The 27,622-nt window shown below is 43.2% G+C and overlaps 1 protein-coding gene and 1 long non-coding RNA gene across 5 annotated transcripts; both read left to right on the forward strand.

Annotated features, from left to right (window-relative positions):
• Positions 1 to 21,663: 21,663 nt before the first annotated feature.
• Positions 21,664 to 23,757, forward strand: LOC133650494 (uncharacterized). Its single transcript, XR_009826235.1, has 3 exons — positions 21,664 to 22,109; positions 22,372 to 22,448; positions 23,680 to 23,757. It is a non-coding gene; the product is annotated as an uncharacterized LOC133650494 (long non-coding RNA).
• Positions 23,753 to 26,585, forward strand: LOC133650492 (uncharacterized). Of its 4 annotated transcripts, XM_062047798.1 has the most exons (10): positions 23,753 to 23,921; positions 24,027 to 24,053; positions 24,172 to 24,362; positions 24,565 to 24,682; positions 24,836 to 24,927; positions 25,043 to 25,120; positions 25,210 to 25,284; positions 25,384 to 25,524; positions 25,728 to 25,798; positions 26,476 to 26,585. In XM_062047798.1, exons 3-10 carry the CDS (start codon positions 24,200 to 24,202, stop codon positions 26,482 to 26,484), a joined length of 747 nt encoding a protein of 248 aa, XP_061903782.1. In that variant the 5' UTR covers positions 23,753 to 23,921; positions 24,027 to 24,053; positions 24,172 to 24,199; the 3' UTR covers positions 26,485 to 26,585. The 4 variants fall into 4 exon arrangements, with proteins under 4 accessions (XP_061903782.1, XP_061903781.1, XP_061903784.1 ...); XM_062047797.1 differs by lacking the exon at positions 23,753 to 23,921 and having other exon boundaries at positions 24,031 to 24,362; XM_062047800.1 differs by lacking the exons at positions 23,753 to 23,921; positions 24,027 to 24,053 and having other exon boundaries at positions 24,228 to 24,362; positions 24,856 to 24,927.
• The last annotated feature ends 1,037 nt before the right edge of the window (positions 26,586 to 27,622 follow it).

Raw genomic sequence — 27,622 nt, forward strand, 5'->3', positions numbered from 1 at the left:
AAAACCTGGAGAATCTCTAACGTCGATAAAGTTTCCTGTTTGCAAACACTTCACCTAAATGGACAAAGACAAGTGGATAATATGAAAGCAGTGTGCCACGATTGTTAAGTTGAGAACGGGAACATCGTAACAAACTGGAACTATTAATGTTGCACCACACATACTTGCCAACCTTGAGACCTCCAATATCGGGAGGTGGGGGGGTGTTGGGGGCGTGGTTGGGGGCTTGGTTATTTACCGCTAGAATTCACCAACTCGAGTATTTCATACATATATATATATATATATATATATATATATATATATATATATATATATGTATATATATATATGTATGAAATACTTGACTTTCAGTGAATTCTAGCTATATATATATATTTATTGTATTTACATAAAAGAAATACTTGAATTATCTATCCATTAGATGGCAGTATTGTCCTGTTTAACTTCTCCGTTCATGACTGAGAAATCATTTCGGCCACCGTGTTCAATGGATAAGTCTGTTCTACATATTTACAGGCAACATACACCTTCCCCTTCGAACTGTCCTGGATGAACTGAAATTCTTGTTTCCATTCGTTTTGGAACTTGCAAGCGTATTTATATTGTGGGAAAGCGGACGTGAGAATAGGCTGTCCCCACTCAGTCTCAGGTCCGCATTGAGCTGGAGGGGGCGTGGCCTCCAGCTCCGGCTGAATACCGGGAGTTTGTTGGGAGAAAATCTCTGCCGGGAGGTTGTCGGGAGTGGCGCTGAATAACGGGATTCTCCCGCTAAAAACGGGAGGGTTGGCAAGTATGGCACCACACCATCATGTGGTTACATTTGCACATTTCAACATATCTGAAAATGAGTAGGAAGAAGCAAAGAAAAACAACTTTTGAATAATGATAAACGATACAGTAAAATGTACCACTAAGAACTACAGTAGTTTTATTAAGTAAGTAGTTATAATGTACAATATTTATCTTGGAGAGAGGACTTCTACTTTTTTTGTTGCTCGTTTGCATCACATACAACACTGTCCTTTCAACCATTTCTAAAAGACTCTGCAATTTAGCCTTTAACAAATAACAGGAGTTAAGAACATTTGTGCCATTTCTTTACAATTGAATGGGATGCTACCTCGGCGTTTCCGACTATTTTGTGCTGATAGTGGTTGATCCACAGCGATCGTTCTGCTACACAATACCTCAACGCTAACAAGGGGAAATCCCACTTCGACTGTCGTTGGCTTTGACATTGTAAATAATGTAAATAATTCAATGTATATACTCTGATGATTAACTTGTGTGATGACTGTATTATGCTGATAGTATATATTTATACCATGAATTGATTAACGTGGACCCCGACTTAAACAAGTCAAAAACTTATTCGGGTGTTACCATTTAGTGGTCAATTGTACGGAATATGTATTGTACTGTGAAATCTACTAATAAAAGTCTTAATTAAAAAAAAAGACAGTAGGATTGCTCGTTTGCATCTCAACATTTGTTTTTTTCTCACTACAATAGGGTGGAACCATCTTTGCCCAGGCACACCCTCTTGGTGTTGGACTATAAATATTTGGAGTTTTGGCACCAGCCGCTAAACAAGAACTGACCAATCTAAGTCTAAGACTAGAGCTGACCAATCTAAGTCTATGCGCATTAACTGATAACGCCTACTTGGATGAGAGGCGAAACGTCTTCTAAGACAAACCAAACGGTCAAGCTGTGATCAATTGAATGCCTTGAGAATACACAAAAACAGTTACCAGTAGGGAAAAAAAAAAAGTTTTTGATAATAGGTCCTCTTTAAATAACAATGCTATGGCAATACATGACAAATTTTGCGTAGGTCTTGAGTTGAAAACATTCAGTTCTATTCAGTGTAAATAACTGCAATACCGTACAGTGATAAGCTTAGCTTTAAAGCATGATGTTGCAGATTTGATAGTAGATATTGGTTATTATTTTGTTGAAAGAAAAATCGGTCTGTCTTGTTTCAGCCACCTCCATATTGGAGTCTATGTGTTTGTTTTTAGGGCTTTTAAAGGGAATGGTTTCAGGCAAAGGGTTCACATTCCATTGTGATACTATCAACAAGTGTCATTGCACAGCATCAGTGATATTTTCAATTTATTTTCTTATGTCAGTGTGAGGCTTTCATTTAATTGTTTCATGCAGCCCATGGTGCACTGTTATTTTCTTTTTTTTTCAAGCACGCGTGGTTGACTGAATGTATGACTGTTACCAGCAAGTCACAATATAAAGCAGATGGATTCTTTAAAGAGGGGGAAAGATCACAAAGGACATTTCAAAACATCTTTGCTGAGCCATGAGAATATTGTCACTGTACTTTTGACATGGACAGATTTTATACAACCCCTGGAAAAAAATATGGAATCACCAGACTTGGAGGATGTTCATTCGGTTGTTTAAATTTGTAGGAAAAAAAATAGATAACAGACTTGATACAAAACCATAGTCATTTCAAATAGCAACTTTCTCGCTTTAAGAAACATTAAAACAAATCTAGAAAATAAACTGTGTCAGTCAGTAACATTTTCATGTTTAGGTCAAGCAGAATGAAAATATGGAATCACTTAATTCTTAGGTAAAAAAGCATGGAATCAACCTGTACATTTTAATTTCTAAAACTAACACCTGCATCAGATTAAATGTGTTCATTATTCTAAAGTTAAAAAGGAGTGCTCACACCTTGGAGAGCTGTTGCACCAGGTGGATTGGCATAAATCATGGCTCTTCCAACCCGAGAGATGTTAATTGAAACAAAGGAGAGGATAATCAAACTTCTTCAAGAAGGTAAATCTGTCATTGTCTGGTAAGCGTTTCTGAGGATGCAGAGAACGACAGACGGAATGCAGGTAAATGTAGATCTAATGTCAACAGGAAACTGCAGAGAAGGCAAGTACAATGATCCAGCACTAAAGGAGGCACCCAGGTGAAACCATACTTGCCAACCCTCCCGAATTTTCCGGGAGACTCCCGAATTTCAGTGCTTCTGCCTTTAGCGTCGTCTCTCACCTGAAAAGGAGACTATTATATATGTCTCCCTTATCCATAGGTTTATCTATAACCCATAAAGTAGGCAGGCACGGAGCTATTTCTCAGCGTGTGTTTATTCCAGCCGGCAAGTTAATACACTGACACACAACATCCGGATTCCCATCATGCATTGCTTCAAAACTACGGCAAGTTGTAATATCCAAAATTTCCAGCCGGACAAACAATATTGGGGGCGTGCCTTAAAGGCACTGTCTTTAGCGTCCTCTCACCTGAAAAGGAGACTATTATATATGTCTCCGTTATCCATAAGTTTATCTATAACACATAACACGGTGGGCGAATGGATATAGTCACTCATGAACGGTCAGAGAAGCACAAGGCGGTGGCATTGCCGCGGCAACGCAGTATTATGGGCCACCTTGCAAGCAACATTCCGTTCTCATTTGCGGATGTTTTCAACAAATCCGAGAATTAGGTGTGCTGACAGGACATGGAACAGAAAGTGAAAGGTGCTTCAAATCAGAGACCAAAGAGGAAATACTGACAAGACAAGAGCACCAGGACAGGAAGTGATTCTAAACACACACAAAAAAATAGTCATGAAGGATCATGACAAAATCAACATGCAATGTTGCAATATATGTTGATTGTTCACGGTCTGTGTCTAAAATCTGGACCAACTACAAACAACATGGGAAGGTTGTAAAAGGCAAGCATATTTGTAGACCAAGGAAAGCATCAAAGCGTCAAGACAGAAAAACTTAAAGCAATAAGTCTTGAAACCAGAAAATGCACAGTAAAACAAATGAAAAACACATGTGCGGAAACTGGAGTCAACATCTAGGACCGTACTGTAAGAAAGTGCCCAAAGGAAATGGGATTTAAATACAGAAAAGCTAAGCAGCAGCCGTTGTTAACATATAAACACACAAAAAAAGGTTACAGTTGGCTAATGAAAAGCAATCGTGTGCTATGAATGACTGGATGAAAGTCATGTTCAGTGATGAATTGCAAATTATGTTGGAACTCTTATTTAGTGCCGTTCCGGTGAGATTTATTTTATAAAGACAACTGCCTGAAGAAAACATGCAAATCTTCACAGTCAATTGGGCCTTTTTGGTTCCTGGAACCTCTGGATCTATAGGTTCCTGTGGAAGTGTGTGGTTTGTGTTTCCACCGCATTGCACGGTTCAGGGTAGTTTATACAAATCAGGCTGATGACGTATGGAGGAGTAGTTTACTATATTTCTATACTGATACAATGTAAATAAACAGAAAATATTAGGTCACAGTTCTTTTACCAAAAAGTAAGTACATGAAATCGAATCAATCATATACAAAATGATATGATTTATAAAATAAAGTGTACCAAATTGTTCATAAAAAGTTAGGCTTTTTCCGCATTGTCCTACAGCCAGAAAGGGCTTTGCTTTTTCTACAAGGGTTTTTGATCAATTCGAAGATCTTTGACTACTGATTAGTGATCACAGCCACAGAAGAGTTACCTGGCATCTTTGAACTGATTTTGATCCGGTGCGAGGCATTGATTCGCTGAAAAAAGGAGATTTGGAAGAGCCGTTAGCCTCAAGCTAGCGGTCCCCACCGCAATAACCAGAAGCTACATTAAGAGTTTGAAGCTGGTTTAAAGTGCTTCCAACGACACAGAGTGATTTAAGTTGACAAGCTGACACCTCAAGTTGATCTCTGAATGGCGCAAGTTAATAAATTGTTGAATTAAACAACTCGCTAAAGAAACAACTGCCGTGAGCGAGCTGATAAAGAGGCACTGACGTCAGCTCGTTGCTGCGATGTCAAAATCTAAAAGAAAAACTAAAATACCGAAACCTTCAGTGTCATTTGAATGAAATGATTCTCCGGACACAGGACACGAAGGGAAGCAAGACTTGATGCTAAAAAAAATAGTCGATGACATAGAAAACACAAGATTAGATCCCAAAGCAGATATGGAAAAAGTAACAAGATAACTTAAAGAAGATCTGAGAAAAGCAATAAGAGAATACAAAGAAGATCTGAGAAGTCTGCTGAAAAATGCATCCCACTGAATGGAAGAAACAACGACATCACTCGGCCATCCTTGTGAAAATCTAAAATGGCACTGCTGAAACAGGGAAAGAAGCTGAAGGGTACAAATGTGTACATGAATGAGCGCCTTAAAAAACATAAAGCTGAAATCGCCAAGAAAGCACGCGACTTGAGAAAGCAGGGAAAAATTCAGGGAACTTGGAACGCCAACAGTAAAATCTACATCAAGCTGAATGGAGGTCCAGAAGCAAGAGTACTTTTTTGTCTATGACATCAAGGACCTGGACAAATATTAAAGTTGACACTGCTCCGACAACGAAGATGATAATGGAGTCCGGCGGAAAACAAACATCTAACTGCAACACCAACACTACTATGTTCCAAGGGACCACTAAACAAGAAGACATAGATTCAGGAGGGCATCCACCTATAAATAGTTTGTCTGCATTAGCACTTATAACGATATCACTAATACTGGGTGAATATTCAAGTCACGAAATGTAAATGGAATATTATTGGCGCTTTTTGAATCATCTATTGGATTTTATGGGCGAAATAGAGGATCTGTCATTGGCTCTGCTGTAAGCGGACTTTTATTTACGTTTTTATTTATCTAATATTCAGAATGCATTAAAAAAAATCCATCCGTCGTTATGTCTTTCATAATGATTGTGAATAATAGCCAAAATTCCAAAACAAATGCAGTTCCCCTTTAAAGCCAGAAAGTTGCCATTTAAAATTAACATATTTTGTATCATGTCTGTTATCTGCCTTTTTTCTACACATTTAAACAACTGAATGAACATCCTCCAAGATTGCTAATTCCATCATTTTTCTAGGGGTTGTGTGGTTGTAATAAAGAATGTGAAATATCTTTGGTTGAATAAAACCAAAACATGTTTTAATCAGTTACTTCAGGCCATATAAAATAATTGTGGTATTTGCTTTTATACAAAAAACATTTTTGGTGATCACTTGAAAATCTTTACAAAGACACTTCCCCAAGGAGGTTACATTTATATTTGCCTGCTGGATTAGACATAAAACTACAACACTTAATTTGGAGCTGTCACGCCAAATTTCTTCCCCCTAAAAAAACCTCCCCCCCCCCCATTTACTTCTGGGGCTGCGTCCAATAAAATCACAAAGTTGCCGGGGGTCCTTAACCGGCACGCAACTGTCCTGTTTCGCGCCTGTACAAAAAAAAAACAATAATCGATTTCTTCAGATTCCAGCAGCTGTCAAAGACGAAGTATCCTTCCAGCGACGGGCAGTCAAAGCCGAAGTGCTATCGATCGCTGTCAATGACGTAAGAGGAAACATGACCACGGAAGTAAATGGGGGGGGGGGGGGGGGGGGGGGGGGGGTTTATAGGGGGAAAAAATTTGGCGTGACAGAGCCTATCCCACCTGACTTTAGGCAACTGGACTGCAAGTATCGTATAGATTTCTCACTTAATAATCACTCAGTTACTTTTGTGATTGTCCCAGCCTACAGTGTCAGATTTTTCAGCAGCTTTTTCCAAAAGATGGGCAAAGATTAAAGGGTAATTAGAATAATACACAAGTACTAATGTGTTAACATTTTCAGACATTATGTTTTTAAAAACAATGGAAATTCTGTTTCGAGTAAAGAACAACAGCCTTCCAGCTTGTATTCTTAGGTTATTTAAATTAAGAGATGAAAAGTATAATTTACAGGGGATATGTTATGGGTCACACTCCTGCTGCTTCTCTCCCTGCTGTGCGTCCTGACAAGCGCACCACGGGTCAAGCCCACAGACGCACTCTCTCCGCTGCTGGCGCACCTCCTCGCACCTGCGACCAATCCGTAATCTACACACCTGCCCGTGATGAGCGATCTGCCTTCAAGAGCCAACTCAACCTGAGATCCGACGCCAGAACGTAGCTTCTTGTACCCAGTACAGTAAGCCCACACGTCTATCGCTCACCCACTCGTGCATTCTCTCTCCCAGTGCTTCCTCCCCGTCGTGCTCATCGTCTCTTGTGTTGTGTCTTCTCCAGCTCCCCGTCATCCTTCCTCGTCGTCAAGCTGTGTGTCTTGTCACCTTGGACCTTCCCGTGGATTCCCCCTTGCCTTCCTGGATTTCGACCTCACGCCTGCCCACTGACTATGACGCCGCACTCCTGTCCTCGACTATCCGGCTGTCCTCCAACACTCGAGCCTGCCTTGCCCTTGTTTGGACTTCCACCTGGATCTCAACACGCACCCTCAACACCCTCTGACAACCACGCTCAGATAAGTCTCACATTTAGTCACACTACATCTCTTTGGTTTAATTACACATCTCACTTACACATCAAGCTGTCAATAAACACGCTGACAGCTAAACGACGTCATTGTTTCTCTGTCGTCCATTTCCCTAAGTATAACGTCACAGTACGTTCTGGCCATGTCAGAACCAGACGGCAAAGACATGACGCGTACCCCGCTCACCTCCAGAGCCTCCCCTGTACCCAATATCACAGGTGTGCACACGGCACTCCAGCGGCACCAAGAGCGCTTTTGTGTACTACAAAACAAGCTAGATGCTGCTTTTGCTGACATTTTAGCTCGACTAGAATTGATTTCCCCAGGCTCTTCCGCTCCGCCGGCGCCCGAGCAAGCCGCCTCTGCCGCTGCAGCCCCCATACTGCCCCCTACTTCCTGCAAGCCGAAGATCGCTAGTCCCAGAGCCTTCGAAGAGGATTTTGAACTTTGCCGTGGCTTCTTGGTCCAGTGTGACATGGTTTTTCGTCACCAGCCCTCTCGTTACACTTCTGACGGGGCCAAGATAGCCTTTAGTTTTTTCATTACTGTCAAAGCGCTTTGAGTACCTTGAAGGTAGAAAAGCGCTAAACAAGTATAACCCATTTATCATTTATTTATTATTATTGACAGGAAGGGCCCTCCAGTGGGCCACGGCAGCAGTTGACCACAACATTGGCCTCAGCACAAATTTTGCCGCGTTTCGCTCTGAATTCCAGGCAGTTTTTGATCACCCCGCGGATGCAGGAGACGCCGCCTCACGTCTTCACTCCCTCCAGCAAGGTTCTCGGTCTGTTGCAGACTACACCCTCGAGTTCCGCACCCTGGCCGCTGACAGCGGGTGGGATAATAAGGCCTTGATGAGCGTCTACTTTCGGGGCCTCTCCGACGAAATCAAGGACGGATTATTGCGAGACCGCCCGGCCACCTACCATGACCTCATCCAGTTGGCCCTGCTCATGGACCAGAGGCTAAAGGAACGGGCAGCGGAACGAAGACTCGCAGCCCGCGAGAGGACCAGACGGCCGGCGTGGGAGAATCGGACCGCTTCCTACTCCCCTACTGCTCCCAGATATCGGGCTGAAGGCCCAGTGGACCAGTCTGAATTTTTTCCCGCACCTTCCAGTGGGGTGGAACCCATGCTGTTGGGCAGGACACGACTTGCCACTGAGGAACGGGAGAGGAGGTTCCGGCAGCGCCTCTGCCTCTACTGTGGTTGTGCGGGTCACATGATCCAGACCTGCCCCACACGACCAAAAGATCTGGCTCACTAGTAAGGGGAGTACTAGTGAGCCATACCACCTTTCCCCAGGGTCGCAGTGACCCTGGCAGTCTCTTCCCTGCTACTTTATCTTGGGAGTCAAAGAGTCTGAGGGAGGGAGCATATTTGGACTCGGGTGCAGATGAGAGCTTCCTGGACCATGATTTTGCCTGTCAAGCCGGGATTGAACTTCTCAGGCCTTGGATGGACATCCCTTGGGACCTATCACCCACCGTACAGCACTGGTCACACTAACCCTGTCAGGCAACCACACGGAACAAATCAGCTTTTTGATCCTCAACGCCCCCGTAGCTCCCCTTGTCCTCGGCCGCTCATGGCTTCGCCAGCACGACCCCCATATTTCCTCGATTTCAGGGAGAATCTTGGCCTGGAGCACGGCATGCCATGCTAACTGCCTCAAGGCAGCAGCCCCCGTCTCGGAGAACCCCAAGCCCGAGTCTTCCCCATCCGACCTGTCTGGGGTTCCCGTTGTCTACCATGACCTTGCAGCCGTATTTAGTAAGGCCCGGGCGCTATCCCTACCCCCGCACAGACCGTACGACTGTGCCATCGATCTCGTACCCGACGCAGTACTCCCTTCTAGCCGCCTGTACAACCTGTCCATACCCGAGAAGAAGGCCAGGTCTGACTATATCACGGACTCACTCGCATCAGGGATCATCACTCCCTCCAATTCACTGGTAGCCTCTGGATTTTTCTTTGTCGGCAAGAAGGATGGCTCCCTACGCCCTAGCATCGATTACCGAAGACTCAACACCATCACAGTCAGGAACAGGTATCCTCTTCCACTCATGAGCTCCTCCTTCGAACCTCTTGCTCCTGCAACAGTCTTCACCAAACTTGACCTCCGCAATGCTTACCATCTCGTCCGGATTAGGAAGGGGGACGAGTGGAAGACAGCCTTCAACACACACCTAGGCCATTTCGAGTATCGGGTCATGCCTTTCGGTCTGACCAACGCCCCAGCCATCTTCCAAGCTCTGGTCAATGACGTTTTAAGAGACATGCTCGAGAAATTTGTGGTTGTTTACCTGGACGATATTTTGATATTCTCTCACAACAGGCAGGAACATCAGCAGCATGTCCGCCTGGTTCAACAGCGCCTCCTCGAGAACCGCTTGTTCATCAAGGCAGAGAAATGTAAACTTCCTTGGCCACAGTATCGAAAGGGGTAACATCCGAGCCGACCCCAAGAAGATCAAGGCAGTGGTGGAGTGGCCCCAACCAACCACTCGTACTGAACTAAGGAGATTCCTTGGATTTGCTGGATTTTACCGTCGATTCATACTCAACTTCAGTAAGGTAGCTGCACCTCTCCACGCACTTACATCTACACTTACTGCTTTTGTTTGGAACAAGGAGGCAGACGTGGCGTTCCAGAGCCTCAAGAGGAGCTTCAGTTCCGCCCCCGTTCTCGTACACCCTTACCCGGACGTGCCGTTCACGGTTGAAGTGGACGCTTCTGACTCTGGGATTGGGGCAGTCTTGTCCCAACGTTCCAGTGGGAATAATGTGTTGCACCCGTGTGCATTTTTTTCTAGACACCTCTCTCCAGCCGAGAGGAACTACGATGCAGGGAACCGAGAACTGTTGGCAGTCCACGATGCACTGGTTGAATGGAGACACTGGCTGGAGGGGGCCAAGCATCCGTTCCTGGTCCTGACCGACCATCGCAACCTCATCCACATCCGATCCGCGAAAAGACTGAATGACAGGCAAGCTCGCTGGGCACCATTTTTCTGTCGATTTAACAACACCCTAACCTACAGACCTGGTTTACGTAACGGCAAGGCGGACGCTCTTTCCCAGATATTCTCAGAGGAACCCATCATTAAATCCACTCCTGAGACCATCCTTCCCCCTAACCGCATCATCGGGATGGTAACTTGGGAAATCGAGGGCTTGGTCAAGACGGCCATACGTTCCGACCCTGGTCCCGGAAACGGACCCCCTAATAGACTGTTCATTCCTGAACTTTTAAGGGCCAAGGTACTTGACTGGGCTCACTCAAGTGTGTTTACCCTGTCATCCTGGAGTCTATAGGTCTCTAGGTTTTATTCAACGCCATTTTTGGTGGCCTTCCATGGAGGTGGATACCCGTGAGTTTGTCGCCGCCTGCAGCGTCTGCGCCCGGAACAAGGCAGACCACAGGCCTCCTGCCGGCCTCTTACACCCCCTTCCCATCCCCAGTCGACCTTGATCCCACATTGCTGTTGATTTCATCACGGGGCTCCCCCCCTCTAGAGGTAACACCACAATCCTCACCATCATTGACAGGTTTTCCAAAGCAGCACACTTTATTCCATTGCCTAAACTCCCATCCTCTGCTGAGACGACGGACCTGCTGGTACAGCATGTGATCAGAATCCACGGGATTCCCTCCGACATTGTCTTTGATCATGGCCCCCAATTCATTTCTCGGGTCTGGCAGGCCTTCTGCAAGGGGGTTGGGGCCACGGTTAGTCTGACTTCCGGCTACCCCCCCAAAGCAATAGTCAAGCAGAGAGGGCAAACCAGGGGGTGGAGACCATGCTGCGCTGTATGGCTGCGCAACAGCCCAACTCCTGGAGCAAATTTATTCCATGGGTGGAATTCTCTTTTAACTCCATGACCTGCGCAGCTACTGGTATGTCCCCGTTTGAGTGCTGGCTGGGTTTTCAACCTCCCTTGTTTCCCTCCCAGGAGATCGAGGTGGCAGTTCCTTCCACCCGGGCCCACCTGAGACGATGTCGCAGAGTGTGGAGGTCCGCCCGCGCTGCCTTACTGAAGGCGTCTGAAAGGATGTGTCGCAACGCCAACCGGCGGCGCATTCCGGCTCCCGACTACCAGCCCGGACAGCAGGTGCTGCTTCGGGCCAAGGACCTCCACCTCCCGATCCCCTCCCAGAAACTTGCACCACGTTTTGTTGGACCTTATACGGTAAAATCCAAGATCAACCCTGCTGCAGTACATTTGGATCTTCCACATTCCATGAGATCCCACCCTGTCTTTCATGTCTCCCAAATCAAACCAGTAGTGAGCAGTTCCCTGCCCCCAGGCAGTTTTAGGAGTTAAATGGTGGAACTAGCTCAGTGATGAGTTGTTGTTCTTTGTTAAGGTTTAAGAAAGCCTTGAAAGGGGAAATAATGGAAAATTATAAAATATAGCAACGATTACTTTCATTCCATTGATTTTTTGAAAGTTGATGTTCCAGGCAATCTAATTTTCATTGAATGTATGGGATAGGCAAATATAAGCCTTCGCTTCAGCCTGTTCCTTTTTCGGTAATATAATTTTTATTTTTGTGTGCGTATGTGTATGATTGTAAATATGTATAATCTGTGCTGTAAAATTGATCACACAAAATGGTTGATTGTATGACCGAAATAAACTCATTTAAAAAAGAAATCGAGGTTAGTTTTTTGATTACATTACAACAGCGTTTGATTTTACCAACGTATTACTATGAATCCAGTTATTTTGACAAATAGTTTAGGGTAAATCATTTAAACGATGGCCGGTAATCATTTATCGTCAGCATTTGAGACGCAGACAAACAAGCATGCCTAGTTTCAGTTAAATGTCTACCATTCCAACATTTTAAAGTTTCTCACCTTGTTCATCGTGGATCATATATCTGGATCAGCTTTGGTCATATGGACACTTGTTGCTTCTTTCGTAGGCCGCCGGGCATGATTTGTTGTTGAAAAATGCATGTGGCGCCCACCACAATGTTGCACACAGTGCAAAACAATTTACCAGCACTTTCATGCCAAACATCAGTAAACTGACAAGCATGAACTTTAGCTGTAACATTGCTTGACAAATGTGATGAGCTGCAATGCTGCCAACAATTCTGAGCCTCATGAAAAAAAAAACCACGTTGCATCCCCGGGGCAGTTACTGTCACCACAGTGCTATTACAGGGGCCCTTGGAATTGTCCTAACTTTTATATGGCCCCCGGGCGATAAGCGTAATGTTCTCACTAAAGTTTGCCAAATGAATGTGTCTTACAGGATACTGCAGCATTATTGTGTAAACTAGTTCCACAAGATCTGGTTGTGGTGTGATTCACAATAAATGAAGTAGTCTTGTCCACAGTTTTATCATCAAAACAAACAATAACTCTGCAGCGCAGGTCTTTATCACCTGAGTTGTGAACATGTTGATGCAAAAAATGATGCACGTCGAGGTTCAAGTAAAATTAGCAAAAATTCCTGTAGTGTTGAATTATTCATTGCTCTGAGTCTTGGCAATTAGGTGGTAATCCAAATTTGGAAAATTTGAAAACATTTGAAAAAAAGCGAGCACAATCCATTTAACGTGCAAATACAAACATTTAGCGCTTACAATGTGATTTATTAATCCTGAAATTGCTTGCGGCCCCTGTTTTTGTGCCTATGTGTCGCACATTTGGAAGGCACGTGGAAACTGGCAAAGTTACGCACAAATGGCTGTGAGAAGGAGGCAATGGCTGTGCAATGAAAGACGATGGAGAGACAACCTTTTGACCGTGTGCATATCAACATATTTGGATTCTCAGAAATAAAAATGTATGACATATCATCTATTCAGCAATGACATTTTATAGCTGCTGGATGACTTAAGGGGCTGAATGCGGCCAGGAAACAACAAATTGAATTAAATTGTTGTTTGGCGTTTATTAATATGACTTTTATTATTTCATATACGTTTGTAGATGATAGATTATTAATGCATCTCCAGAACCCCAATGGAAAAATGTCCTGCGACAATCATCACAGTTATTGCCGGCGTCTCCCAGAGCGCACCTTCGGCATGCTAGAAATAGGTTCTGTTGTCTAAATCGTGTTTCTATGCACATATACATGCACATGTACATGCATACACTCATGCATACAATCACGCTTCATCATACAAGTGTACACAATCATACTCGTACAAAGCTGCTGGATGACTTAAGCGGCTGAATGCGGCCAGGAAACAACAAATTGAATGAAATTGTTGTTTGCCATTTTTTAAGATGGCGTTAATTTTTTCATATACGTTTGTAGATGATAGATTATTAATGCATCTCCAGAACCCCAATGAAAAAATGTCCTGCAACAATCATCACAGTTATTGCCGGCGTCTCCCAGAGCGCACCTTCGGCATGCTAGAAATAGGTTCTGTTGTCTAAATCGTGTTTCTATGCACATATACATACATACACTCATGCATACAATCACGCTTCATCATACAAGTGTACACAATCATACTCGTACAAATGCACTACCACATCACAAAACACAGCACACTGCTAAAGCTTAACCTAGTTTACCATAACAATGTAAAAGGTTAATATAGTCCGCTCCTCTAATAATAATAATAATAATAATAATAGATTTTATTTGTAAAAAGCACTTTACATTGAGTATACAACCTCAAATTGCTACAGTGTATTAAAATAAAAAGATAATAAAAAAAATAAAAAATAAAAACTAGAACAGCCAAATTGCTAAAACTAGTATGCATATATCTAAAAAAAAGGCTTTTTTAAAAAGAAGGGTTTTTAAGCCTTTTTTAAAAGCATCCACAGTCTGTGGTGCCCTCAGGTGGTCAGGGAGAGCGTTCCACAGACTGGGAGCGGCGGAGCAGAAAGCCCGGTCTCCAATTGTTCGTAGCTTTGTCCTCAAAGGTTGGAGGAGGTTAGCCTTTCCGGAGCGGAGGTGTCGTGTGGAGAATTTGGGGGTGAGTAGTTCTTTGAGGTAGAGGGGGGCATTTCCATGGAGGCACTGGTGGGTTAGTAGGGAGACTTTTAATTCAATCCTGAGTGGAACAGGAAGCCAGTGAAGGGATTTGAGAGTTGGTCTGATATGGTCATATTTCCGCACTCTCATCAGGATCCTAGCAGCACTATTCTGTATGTATTGCAGCTTCTGGATGTTTTTGCTGGGGGTCCCGACAAGAAGTGCGTTGCAGTAGTCTAGCCTGGAGGAGACAAAGGCGTGGACGAGCCTCTCGGCATCAGAGAGAGTGAGTGAGGGGCGGAGTTTAGCAATGTTCCGTCTGCTTTTTTATGTAATTTAAGTGTTCACTACATTTATGTATTATTGCATCTGAATCGATTGTATGTTAGAAAAAGAGTTAATAATCATTAATTATCAACATTCTTCTTTCTATTGGTATTGTTGTTGTTCCATTTATAGTGCAATAATGTTCATTGTCATTACTGTGTTTTTACCATTTACTTCACTAATCGTTTTTTATACATTTTGGTATCATATTTGTATATATCTTGTTATTATTTTAATTTTTTATTATTTTCTGATGTAGTTCTCTTGTTTTGGTTTGTTGTTTTTGTCATATCCCCCTCTTGTCCCCCCAATGTCCCCCTCTGTCTTCTTGTTATGTCTTTTTATCAACCTCCTGCTCCAGTTTGGCTGCACAAAACACTAAATATATCCAATAAATAAAGTCAAATGCAAATAGGGCAACAAGAGAAATGTCTCACACTTATCTTTTGTAAACTACATTAGCAATATGATTTCCCTGAGTGTCTGGACAGGACATATTAAAAAATAAAAAATAAGATCACATTTTTACATAGCCCAGAAAAGGTGCTGCAGAGTATAGTTGTGTGCTGCATGTTCCACAATATAACAAAACACTACAGGGTGGAGCATGATGGGCAGGAAATGACTGTCTTCATAGTGACAGCTGGTACATTCAAAAGCCTCCTTCATATAGGGCGGTCTGCACCATTTTTGCTTTGTGCACACAGTCTTAGTGTTGAGTATTAAACTCTGCGACTGTTTTTTTCGGATATTGACCACGTTGGGGTTCCGGTCAGAGAACACACAGTCATCATTTGGACTCCTCCAACTTTAATGGTGCATATTGGTGTAGGTTCATTTAGTTAGTTAGTTAGTATCTGTAAACCACAAGCAAACACCCATCAACATTTATGTCATTTAACTATACAACAATATATATATATGCCTATATATATGCTCAAAGTAAAATACTACAGACATAATATATTGCATTTCCACAATGGCATATGAGCTAGCCACATTAGCAGCAGCAATGCTATCCTTAACAGGGAGATGTTAGCTCGTAGCATTCTGACAACACAGCATCAATAATATTATTAAAACACCCCTAAATGTTACACAAACACAGTGATGTCTATTAATAAACTAAATTAGTCTTATATAATAATCAACATACTCACATCGTCAAAGACTAGAGCACCGATTAAACGTAGCAGAGAAAACCAGTCAGCACACATTAACACACGTCAAAAGGGAAGCGGAAGTGACCCCTACAGGAAGGAAGCGGAAGTGACACTGTCATGAAATGCTTCAAAATAAAGTATCTGAAAACGTAGATAAACATGTAGAATTCTTAACAGCCGCCCCCACATTTGTACAACAAATGTGTAACTACAGGAATTCTTCAAGTGTCCTTACTGTCATCCTCTAAACTTGGAAGTGGGATCAAGCGAGCTACCGGTCTGGTGTAGACTTTACTCTTGACCATTACCTCAGCAGCCCTGACCTGTCCATCTTGACTCGGGATGGTCTTAACCACTCTGCCGATGGGCCACTGTGCTCTTGGAAGTGAAGGGTCCACCATCAGAACTACAATGTTGATGGTTAAATTTTCGGAAGACCTCTGCCATTTTGACCTGGTCTGCAAAGTGGGTAGGTAGCTGCGTATGAAGTGGATCCAAAACTGATCCACAAGTGTTTGACAATGGCACCATCTCCGCCGCCCCATGACAGCTGGGACGTAAACTACTTGAGGCAGTGCAGAATCCCGCCGCCCCATGAGAAGGATGTTTGGGGTGATTGGGTCCAGATCAGAAACATCAGATGATACGTACCCTAGTGGTTTTGAGTTCAGTATCCCCTCCACTTCTACTAGAGTTGTGTGCAAGACATCTTCTGTGACTGACTGCCCTCCTACTGCGACTTGGAGACTGGCCTTGATGGATCTAATTTCCCGTTCCCATGCCCCACCAAAATGAGGGGCATTTGGAGGGTTAAATTTGAAGTCAATCTGATATTCTGTCAATTGCTCTCGTAGCTGAGGTTCCATCTCTGCAAACACTGTCCTGAGTTCTCTTTCGGCTCCTCGGAAGTTGGTCCCACAATCTGACAGTACCTCTCTTGGTCTTCCCCTTCTGGCAATGAACCGACGTAGAGCGAGAAGGAATGCATCGGCATCCATGGAGTTGAGAAGCTCGATGTGAACTGCTCGAGTTGTAAGACACTTAAAAATGACACCCCATCGTTTCTCTGATCTTCTGCCCACTTTGACCAGATAAGGTCCAAAACAATCCACACCTGTTGAATGGAAGGGTGGACAGAGAAGTCTGAGGCGTTGTGGTGGCAGATCTGCCATCCTTGGGACTGTCGGTTGAGCTCGCCAGCGTTGACAAGATGGGCAATTGTGCTGATGGTGCCTGACTGCTTGTCGTCCTCGCAGAATCCAGTAATGTCTTCGAAGTTCTGCATACACTCGCTCTGTACCTGGGTGCAGAAGACTTTCGTCCATGTCCTTGATGAGGAGTTTAGTTATCTGATGTTTTGGGTTCAGCACAATAGGATGGATCTCTTCTAAGTCCGAGTTCTGGAGTCGTCGCAGCCTACCCCCAACTCGAATTAACCCTGTAGTTGAGTCCCACTCAGGAGAGAGGCACGCCAGACGACTCTTAGCTGACACTGCGTTCTGTGTTTTAAGAGACATGATGTCTGCGGGAAAGGTTTGAACTTGACATCTTCTCAGCAACAGAAACTCAGCTTCTTGGGAGCTGATTGTCTGACTGTGTGTCGACCTCCTGGTCCTTCCTGTCCCGCCTGCTGAGTGACTTTTATTAATTCTTTCCTGGTATTGAATAGAGAAGCATCCGGAATATTATTGTCGCTTTGCACTACTGCAAGACCACAGAAGGTGATGCTCTTTAGTTCGGATGAAGTCAGGGTTGAATCTTTCTTCGGTCTTTTTGGCCTTTTCTCTGTGCTTCTCAAGTGAGCCATAACGGTGGATATGGAACTGTTGAGTTTAGGCATATCTTTTTTCCTTAGGAGGGGTGTTGCATAGCGCTGGACACCCTCTATGTCGACTCGCTGAGTTCTTGTCTCCAATAGGGTGATTGCTTCCTGATCTTCACGAGAGCGAACAACCATCTTTTCGTTCCTGAAAGGCAAAACATCAAGTTGCCATAACTTTTCCACATTACGAAACAAGATGTCATTGGGAGTGGCAAGTGAGGTAAAGAGACACAATTGTGTTGAGCTCTGTCCTTGTGTTCTTTCCTCCGCCCCTTGTAAAGTCCATCCAAGTGCTGTGTGGATGGCTACGGGTCCTCCATTATTTCCCTGGCGGACTGGCTTCGTGGCAGTGATCAGGTGCACATTGTCTGACCCAATTAACACTAGGGGGCGTGCATCGGAGAATGGTTGCAACGAAATCCCACGTAGATGTGTGTACGTCCTCTGAAGTCTCTGAACTGAGTAGGTCTGCTCCATCAGATCCAGACCTTGTGCAGTAAACGCACCTTGCACTTGGTAACGTTTCCCTGGGTTCTTTATAGGGGAAATCTCAAAGTCAACTGTTAAACCCTTGAGGAGGGTAAGGTCTGTGCGCACGGTACGCAGGGCAAGGATTTCATGTTGGCCATGCAAGTGTAGATGTTGTGCTGCGTCAGGTAAAATCATAGTTCGTTGATCCCCATCATCTAAGACAGCAAATGTCTCCATTGATTTTGAATTATGGTGCAGCAGTACAGGAACAACTTTCAGGAGCACTCTACTTGAGGTGATGCTGGGAGTCAAATAGACACGACTCTCTGTGGGAGTCATCTGGGTGTCTTCAGTATACCGTTGAGCTACATTGTGGAGAACTTGGAGGTGGATACCATTGCAGTCGCTGCAGGGCTTCTTGAGAGTACATGCGTCGGGTGCATGAGCACGTGCACATCTCCAGCATCGTCCTTCTTCTACTATCCATTTATCCAGGTGCGCCGCAGAATGTTTTCTGATCTGTTGACAGCGACCAATATAGTGTTCCTTGCTATTGCAGAAGAGACAATGCATTTTGTTAGCTTTGTTGGTGTCAGCAAGAGAGTGCTTAGTGGAGGCACCCTGTCGTGTTGGCGCTGCTCCAAAATATACAGCTGTAGCTTGACCTTTAACCCTGAAGGGATGTTTTTCTGTTGCGCTCCCCGAGGGCTTCTCCTGTTGATAGCGTTGCACCAATCTGCTGGAAAGGCGCTGCTGTTGTGCTTTACCTTGAAGCCATCCATTTAGGTCCTGCAGGTTGTAGGGGTTCAGACTTGTGCCATTTAATTTGCCTTGTAACTGTAAATGCTCGATGAACCCATCTCTGTGGTACTTTGGCAGCTTACTAAGTAGGCGATCGACATGTGAGCAGCAGTTCAGTTCCATGCCTTGTGGTCCCTCTAAGGAGAGCAGCATGCTTACTAGGAGATGGACTCGCAGAGCAAAGCTCTGAAAGTTGCGGGCATCAGTCGGCTTGACATCTGGGGAGGTCAGAATGGCAGCTATTTCGCTTTGAGCAAGCTGATGTGGCTGACCATACTGGAACTGCAAAGCTTGCATGGTGGCTGTATATGGGTATGGATGGTGGCGGCACGACTGACCTATCATTTGTGCTTCGGGAAGCTTGAGATGTTCAAGTAGCACATGATATTTATAATTCTCACTTAATTCTGGATGGGGTTCGAGTAGGTTACAAAGAGCAAGCTTGAGGTTAGCAAACTCTCTTTCACTATCTGCAGTAAAATCTGGAATTTTAGGTTGTGGCACCCCGTAAGTTGAGCGTTGTGACACACCATATGTTGAGCGTTGTGACAAGTTAGTGGGTAATGGGGGAACATTGTGACTTGACAGCATCTGTGGCTGATAGACTGTGGGCATGCTACCCTCTAGTGGTGACGTGTATAATGGGTACTGAGGTGTTGTTACTGCTGTGAGTCCGGGGAGGTGATTAGTTACGTTTGCACCTGAGTGAGCGTCAGGTATTGCAGGTGGAAAGGGATGACTGAGCACATTCAGGGGATTGTAAGAGGCAACTGCAGGTGTACAGGTTGCTGTAGTGCGTTGATGATCGGCTGGTTGGATGCATTCTCCAGATTTGCCACAGTGCTGAGGGGGGCCCTTTGGTCGTAGTAATAATGTGTCCTGGCTGGGGAGTTGTTCCTGATGTACAGCAGGCAACACCATTCTATATGAAGCAACAGAGGAGCGGGAGCTTGGGCATTGTGGTGAGAATGCTTGTGTTAATGTAAGTGGGGAAGCAGCTCTCTCACGTGCAGCTGCGGGAATGATGTCCACTTTATTAGTTTCATTCCCTGACACTGAATGTGTGCTTGCTGTTATGCATCCCCCAAGTGGAGGCTTTACAAAGTGCAGCTGCTTTGTTACTGGTTCAGGTGAGGGAGTATGTGAAATGGAAATTGCAGCACAACTGTCGCTCACTGAAGGAGGTTGTGCTGGTGAAGGCTCCGTGTCCATATGAAGGTCATTTCCGTCCATTTCTTCTTCCATGAGGAAGGACGATATGTGTTCCATCAGCTGTTGCCGTCGCCGTTGTCTGCTCTCATATTGGCGGAGTTTAGCAGTAAGTCGAGTAATTTCGTCCGTCTCCTCCTTTTCCTTTACTGATACTGATTCCATTAGTTTCCTGAGTGAAGAAACATTCAGCATGTCGACTGACGTGGCATGATGTGAGGTTACTCGGTCATCTATTTGAAGCAATGCATCTGCTTGGCTACTGTTCACTGCGGCTGCTGCTCCTCTCTGCTCCTCCATCTCGGCAGGGGGGGAGGAAAGGGCAGGTCGGTGCACATTATAGGCAAGGATGTAGTCTTCAAGATGTTTTGGGGTGCGGCGTTCCCTCACCGATCGGTCTCGTACATCAGGATGGAATGGAGACGCAGATTCATCCTCTGATGACATTTCCATTGTAGCCAATTACCGTAATTTCCGGACTATAAGCCGCTACTTTTTCCCCTGGTTCTGGTCCCTGCGGCTTATACAAGGGTGCGGCTTATTTACGGCCTGTTCTTCTCCGACACCGACGAAGAGGATTTCGGTGGTTTTAGTACGCAGGAGGAAGACGATGACACAATGATTAAAGACTGACTTTTCATATACCGGTAGGCTGGTTATTTTGATAACGTACAGGCGAGCACTTTGTATTACTTTGCAGCGTTGTATTATTTGTACTCTGCACAAATGCTGTTCGCCATGTCAAAGATGTGAAAGTTTGATTGAATGATTGAAAGATTTATAGTTAATAAATGGGACGCTTTGCGTTCCCAAACAGTCATCTCTGTCCCGACAATCCCCTCCGTGGTAGCAGGAACCCCTATATACTACGCTAATTACACATCAAAACCCTGCGGCTTATAGTCGGGTGCGGCTTATATATGGAGCAATCTGTATTTTCCCCTAAATTTAGCTGGTGCGGCTTATAGTCAGGTGCGGCTTATAGTCCGGAAATTACGGTATATCCGGCTCGAAGGACCTTTGTTGAGTATTAAACTCTGCGACTGGTTTTTTCGGATATTGACCACATTGGGGTTCCGGTCAGAGAACACACAGTCATCATTTGGACTCCTCCAACTTTAATGGTGCATATTGGTGTAGGTTCATTTAGTTAGTTAGTTAGTATCTGCAAACCACAAGCAAACACCCAACAACATTTATGTCATTTAACTATACAACAATATATATATATATATATATATATGCCTATATATATGCTCAAAGTAAAATACTAGAGACATAATATATTGCATTTCCACAATGGCATCCCACACAGCAGAAGACTGCTATACGGATCCGCCTTCAAGTCGCCCAACCCGCGTTACTGTCACATTCGTTTTGGCTCCGCCTAGAGGATACAGCTCCGCCTCTGAAAATTGTACGGTCAGACAGCTGATCCTGAGCGGACTCGTGTCTGATTCGCATACGCGGACGCGACAAACCAAACCGGCGCGCGCCGCCTTGAGTTATAGGCTCCGTCTACGCGCGCTGAGCCGACCAATGTCTGCACCCGCAGACGTGGACGCGCCTACTAGCGTGTACGCGCATGAGCCAACATCTCTGGACTGTCTTTGCTGGAACACGAACGTAAGTATATATTTATTGATTTATTGCTACATTCGCAGTAAAGATCAGCCTTTGTGTTTCCATCATCATTTATGTATGATTGTAATGACGTTTGATATTAGGACTAGCAGTAAAACTTTATATTCTGTAAAAAAAGGCTATTTTATTTCCAGCGCCGCCTCCCAGAATGCTTTGCATGGGGACGTGCGTCTGACGTCACGTATACAGAAAATTCAAAATGGCTGCACGCGGTAGGTGAGGCCCTAGCGAAGAAAAGTGGAAAAGAGTGTTATTCGTCAAAAAACCCACACAACGACGGTCATTTTTTCGCCGTGCTATTGTAAAATTGTCTTTTATCTGTGTTTTGTGTTCCGGGGGACCCCGACTCCAGAATGTGAAAGTTTCCCGCGTGAAGCCGGTGAGTAAAAAGTTCAATACAGTTAACTTAGGCCATCTTTTGTTAGACGCTGTGAATGTGTGTATGTGTGTAGGTTACATGCTACGATATTCCACATATTTCCAACTGCTTGAAACGAAAGCGTATTACTTTATTGCCAGTGTTGTTTAGGCCCAGGTCGCTAACGTTACTGCGTTAGTCAACAACGTAACGTTAACGGAGTGGAAACAGCCGTTCTTTGCCATTAATATGAGTGTGTATTATTTCTTTCTTTGTTCTTTAGTGGAGCTCGAGATCCTGTTTACTGTGGACTAGCTGTGTGTGACGCCATGTTGTTTTTGTTTACATTAAAAAAAAAAGGTATGTCTATGTGTTTTTTGGCATAGTTAATTGTAGAAAAAAATATAGAATGAGGTGATGTGAGTGGGAAAAATTGCTGCACATATTAAGGATCCTTTGTCTGGATCTATATTTTTGTTATTTGCTGATGTATATATTTTATATGCTGTTTTTTATTTAATTAATTTATTAGAGACTATTTTATGCTTTATTTACCTTTTTTATTATTATTATTTTATTTACTATTATTATTATTATTTCCACATGTAAGCATAAATAATTGATCATATTAGTACATTGTTAGATTGCTTTGCTTAATGCATTCCATAATTTAATTCCACATACTGATATACTGAAGGTCTTAAGTGTTGTACGTGCGTACAAATGTTTTAAATTACATTTCTCTCTAAGATTATTTTTCTCCTCTTTTTTTGAGAAGAATTGTTGTATATTCTTGGGTAGCAGGTTATAGTTTGCTTTGTTTATAATTTTAGCTGTTTGCAAATTCACTATGTCGTGGAATTTCAGTACCTTTGATTCAATAAATAAAGGATTTGTGTGTTCTCTATATCCAACATTATATATTATTCTAACTGATCTTTTTTGTAACACCGTTAATGAATGAAGTGTACTTTTGTAATTATTTCCCCATATTTCTACACAATAACTCAGATATGTAACACTAGTGAACAGTAGAGAATATGAAGTGTTTTTTTGTCTAGAACATGTTTTGCTTTATTCATTATTGACGTGTTTCTTGCTACTTTATGTTGTATATTTTTTACTTGAGATTTCCAGGTCAATTTATCATCAATCATTATACCTAGGAATTTGGTTTAATTTACTCTTTCAATTTCTATTCCGTTTATTTGTATTTGTGTTTGACTTTCTTTTCTACTGTTACCAAATAGCATTATTTTAGTTTTACTGAGATTCAAAGATAGTCTGTTTTTGTCAAACCATCTTTTTAATTTGTTAATTTCTTCTGTTATTATTTGTATTATCTTCTGTGTGTTCTCTCCTGAACAAAACGCTGTTGTATCATCCGCAAATAATACTAACTTTAAATCTTTTGTAACTTTACAAATGTCATTTATCTAGACATTGAATAATTTAGGTCCTATATTGATCCCTGAGGTACACCACAGGATATATTTAGCGTTGTAGACGAAACCACCAGATTAATATTAAAGATATGGTTAACATTCTTAGTGCTAAAGATATTCCCCTCTCCTTGTATCCCTTCTCCCAGCTCCACCGTCTCGCCGAGTGCCAGCAAGAGTCATGAGTACTTGTCAACTCGACTCCTCAACTGGAGATAACTTTCTAGGTAAAGACTGATCTCCAAAATAATATCTCAGCATCCAGTAACCATGGTTAACAGATCACAACCATTTAATACCAATGTATCTCCCTTAGCACCTCACCATGGGGAAGGACATATTCATATGCCTTCACCAGCACCTGCATTAAACATGCAGAGAGTTACACAAGGTAGGGACTGATCTCTGTATACACTACACCTATAATTTCAAACCCTACTTTACGATTGAGCTGAAGTTCGGACTATTATGACCTGTACTTTTACCTTTCTTATAGTTCTTACCACCTTGGGGCACCATTCAGGTAAAATCTCAGCTCATCTTACTTGCTTATTTGTATACACTAACACCTGTGCATGCTTTTGTCCACGTTGTTCCTTTGACGATGAATAAATACCCCTTTTCTTTCTTTCTACATTAAGGGTGCCTTTTCATCTGATTAAATTTATAATGAACAGCGACATTGCGGTTGTCCCAAGTGGATGGTATGATGATAGGATGGTTTTCTGGCCCAGCTATAAAAACACCGACAGAATTGAAAGGGCAGCTTTAAATGAGGAGCAGCATGAGCCAAACTGGCCAAGATTTGACGTTTCTGTTGTCCGAACTTGTGGTATGCAAATTCATAATCTTCTTGTTTAAAAATAACGTCATAGTTGCTTCTCTTTATGCTTGGAATAACCTATTGTGTCTATGTTCTGACCAGGTCTCTTGTAAGAGAGAGACCTGATTTATCATCATCAATAATAATAATATTCTGTTCAGCTCTACAGCTAATTTGAAACTCATGTTCATTTTAACATATTCAATTTTAGACAACTACAAAGACGCATTAAAAATAATGCAACAATATGGAAAGGGCTGCAACACCTCAGACCTGCAATCTGAGGCAGAGAACGAGGAGCTGCCAGAAAAAAGGAACAGGAAGCCAGTGTAAGTGTGTTCCGTCTTGTTTTTGTCATGTTTATACAGTAATAGGAAGGTTATTTCCGGTAGCATTCAAAAATAGACCAGAGATGCTTGTACTATATGTATATTTGGCAATTTTGGTATTGCAATAATCCTAATGATATGGTTACCCAACAGCCATCGTCTCGGGGACTCAGATGATAGCGAAGAAGACCCGGGAAATAGTGACCTCACATCTCTGGGGTTGGCAAGCCAATTGCACAGGCAGAGTAAGGAATAATCTCTTAACATCGAAAACAACAAAACCACCACATTAATATTAAAGATATGGTTAACATTCTTAGTGCTAAAGATATTCCCCTCTCCTTGTATCCCTTCTCCCAGCTCCACCGTCTCGCCGAGTGCCAGCAAGAGTCATGAGTACTTGTCAACTCGACTCCTCAACTGGAGATAACTTTCTAGGTAAAGACTGATCTCCAAAATAATATCTCAGCATCCAGTAACCATGGTTAACAGATCTCAACCATTTAATACCAATTTATCTCCCTTAGCACCTCACCATGGGGAAGGACGCATTCATATGCCTTCACCAGCACCTGCATTAAACATGCAGAGAGTTACACAAGGTAGGGACTGATCTATGAAATATTAGTGTATAGATAGGCCCCTTGGGTATTACCAGTCATGGTTAACTGATGGCTCTCTCACAATGCCCACCTCACTAGGAACGGCAGTCCCTCCTCGACTCCCTCCACCCCCCTCACCAGCAGCCCTCAACATGTGGCAGACCGAGGAGCCTGGATCCAGCCTGGCCTACAGGCCAACATGGCGAGGGGGAAGAATGGCCGACAACATTTCCTGCTCTGGTGAGCAATAACTGACAAATACCGGATGGTCATTCTGTGTCACAAATTTTGGAAAAAATTCAAATTCACAAGCAATCACATATTTTCTTCAAACTTTGTCAATAACTTTTGTCATTAACTAAGGTCAATAGCTAATGTCAGGATTATGAGTAATGAGGATAAACACTGAAACATGTTAATTTTATACTGCTGTTTGTCAACAGCGCCTGAGGTAATCCACATCCTTAGCCTGCTGGAAACTATTAAGCACAACCAAGACCAGCTGATTGCGAAGGTAAACTTCTTAAGCCTTGAATAGGTCAATAATTCATAATGACATTGATTTTGATTCATTATTATTTTTTAAAGAAAGAAACAGCCTACATGGCAGCTTTGTGTGATTACAGTAAACATTGCTACATTTTCTTGTTACATTTCACCTATTTGCTCTTTAAATACCACTTTTAATGTTTTTTATTTATTTCGATCATATTTTTTAAAAATGTGCCCTGGGGCCGTTAAAAAATGACCTGCAGGCCGCAAATGGCCTGCAGGCAAGTGCGGCCTATTAGTGTAGGCCGCACTTTGGACACCCCTGGCCTACACGAATACAAACATAGAATGATAGTACAAATATAATAAGAAAACAATGTCAACCTCCCAAAGTTGGGTTATGGATATTTATTTATGCCCCCCACCCCCAACCCCGCGCCGCCGTCATCCAACAGAGCCAAACAAGTACTCTGATCAAGGAACCAAATAACGATATTGTTTAAACATTTTGGATGTCTTGCACACCTATACCCTGATCACAAATTCATAGTTTACGCACCTTATTTTAACCACCTCCAGTAACTTTAAGTCATGTTTTTTTTTTCAAATGTAATCTCCTTAATACCTATCACAGCATACTTGGCTTTGGATGCTTCCTACCATAGACATAAACTGTCTTGTAATCTTGTTTGATTACAGGTGCTGTGAGTAAAAATGTGTTGACAAGGTCAGCCACGGACGCTGAGGTCACCAAACACGCCATCAGGTGGTTCAACTTGGCGGGGGATCGGGCAACGAGGAGACGAGTCCCGCTTACACCTCCTCAGGAGGAATAGAGATGTATATGTATAAATAAACAACCTTTTATTGGACTTCTTGTCATTCACCAGTCATTCATTTTCTGATATGTTAGCTGTGCATGGAGCAGCGTTTCCTTGAAGTTTTAGCCTAATAGATTAAATATGTATATTTACTTTTTAAATATATATTATATATATTTACTTTATAGAGTGAATTGACCATTTTCTGTTTCTGCCTATTGACAATATTGTTAGTTTAAAAATACAAGGCAATGCATATGTAAGCCTATATTGCTGTAGTAGGGCTTAGTGAATTTTTTAGTTTCCTATTTTATCCCACAGCAAGAACAGAAGGGATTTTGAAAATAAGATAAAGGGGTCCAAAACGGCCAGATGAGCCAGGGTTTTTATGAGTCCGTTGCTGGTCCGCGGCGGGAGGTTAGGCTTTGATCTTGGGTGCGGAGCGGATGCAGCGCGCCGTCACGGCGCACCCGCCGCGGAAATAAGGCTTTGATCATGGGTGCGGAGCGCATTCAGTGCGCCGCCACGGCGGATACGTTCCTAAGTGCAAATGGACGCCGATGCTGGTCCGTTTCGCGGTTCCGTTCCGGAAAGCGCGATACCTGCGCGGGGGATCCGCCGCGGAGTGTTTTTGCTGTGTGGGATATGAGCTAGCCACATTAGCAGCAGCAATGCTATCCTTAACAGGGAGATGTTAGCTCGTAGCATTCTGACAACACAGCATCAATAATATTATTAAAACACCCCTAAATGTTACACAAACACAGTGATGTCTATTAATAAACTAAATTAGTCTTATATAATAATCAACATACTCACATCGTCAAAGACTAGAGCACCGATTAAACGTAGCAGAGAAAACAAGTCAGCACACATTAACACACGTCAAAAGGGAAGCGGAAGTGACCCCTACAGGAAGGAAGCGGAAGTGACACTGTCATGAAATGCTTCAAAATAAAGTATCTGAAAATGTAGATAAACATGTAGAATTCTTAACACTTAGTAAACACGTCCTCTAACAATAC

Source organism: Entelurus aequoreus, linkage group LG05, assembly GCF_033978785.1.
Source record: "Entelurus aequoreus isolate RoL-2023_Sb linkage group LG05, RoL_Eaeq_v1.1, whole genome shotgun sequence".
NCBI lineage: Eukaryota > Metazoa > Chordata > Actinopteri > Syngnathiformes > Syngnathidae > Entelurus > Entelurus aequoreus.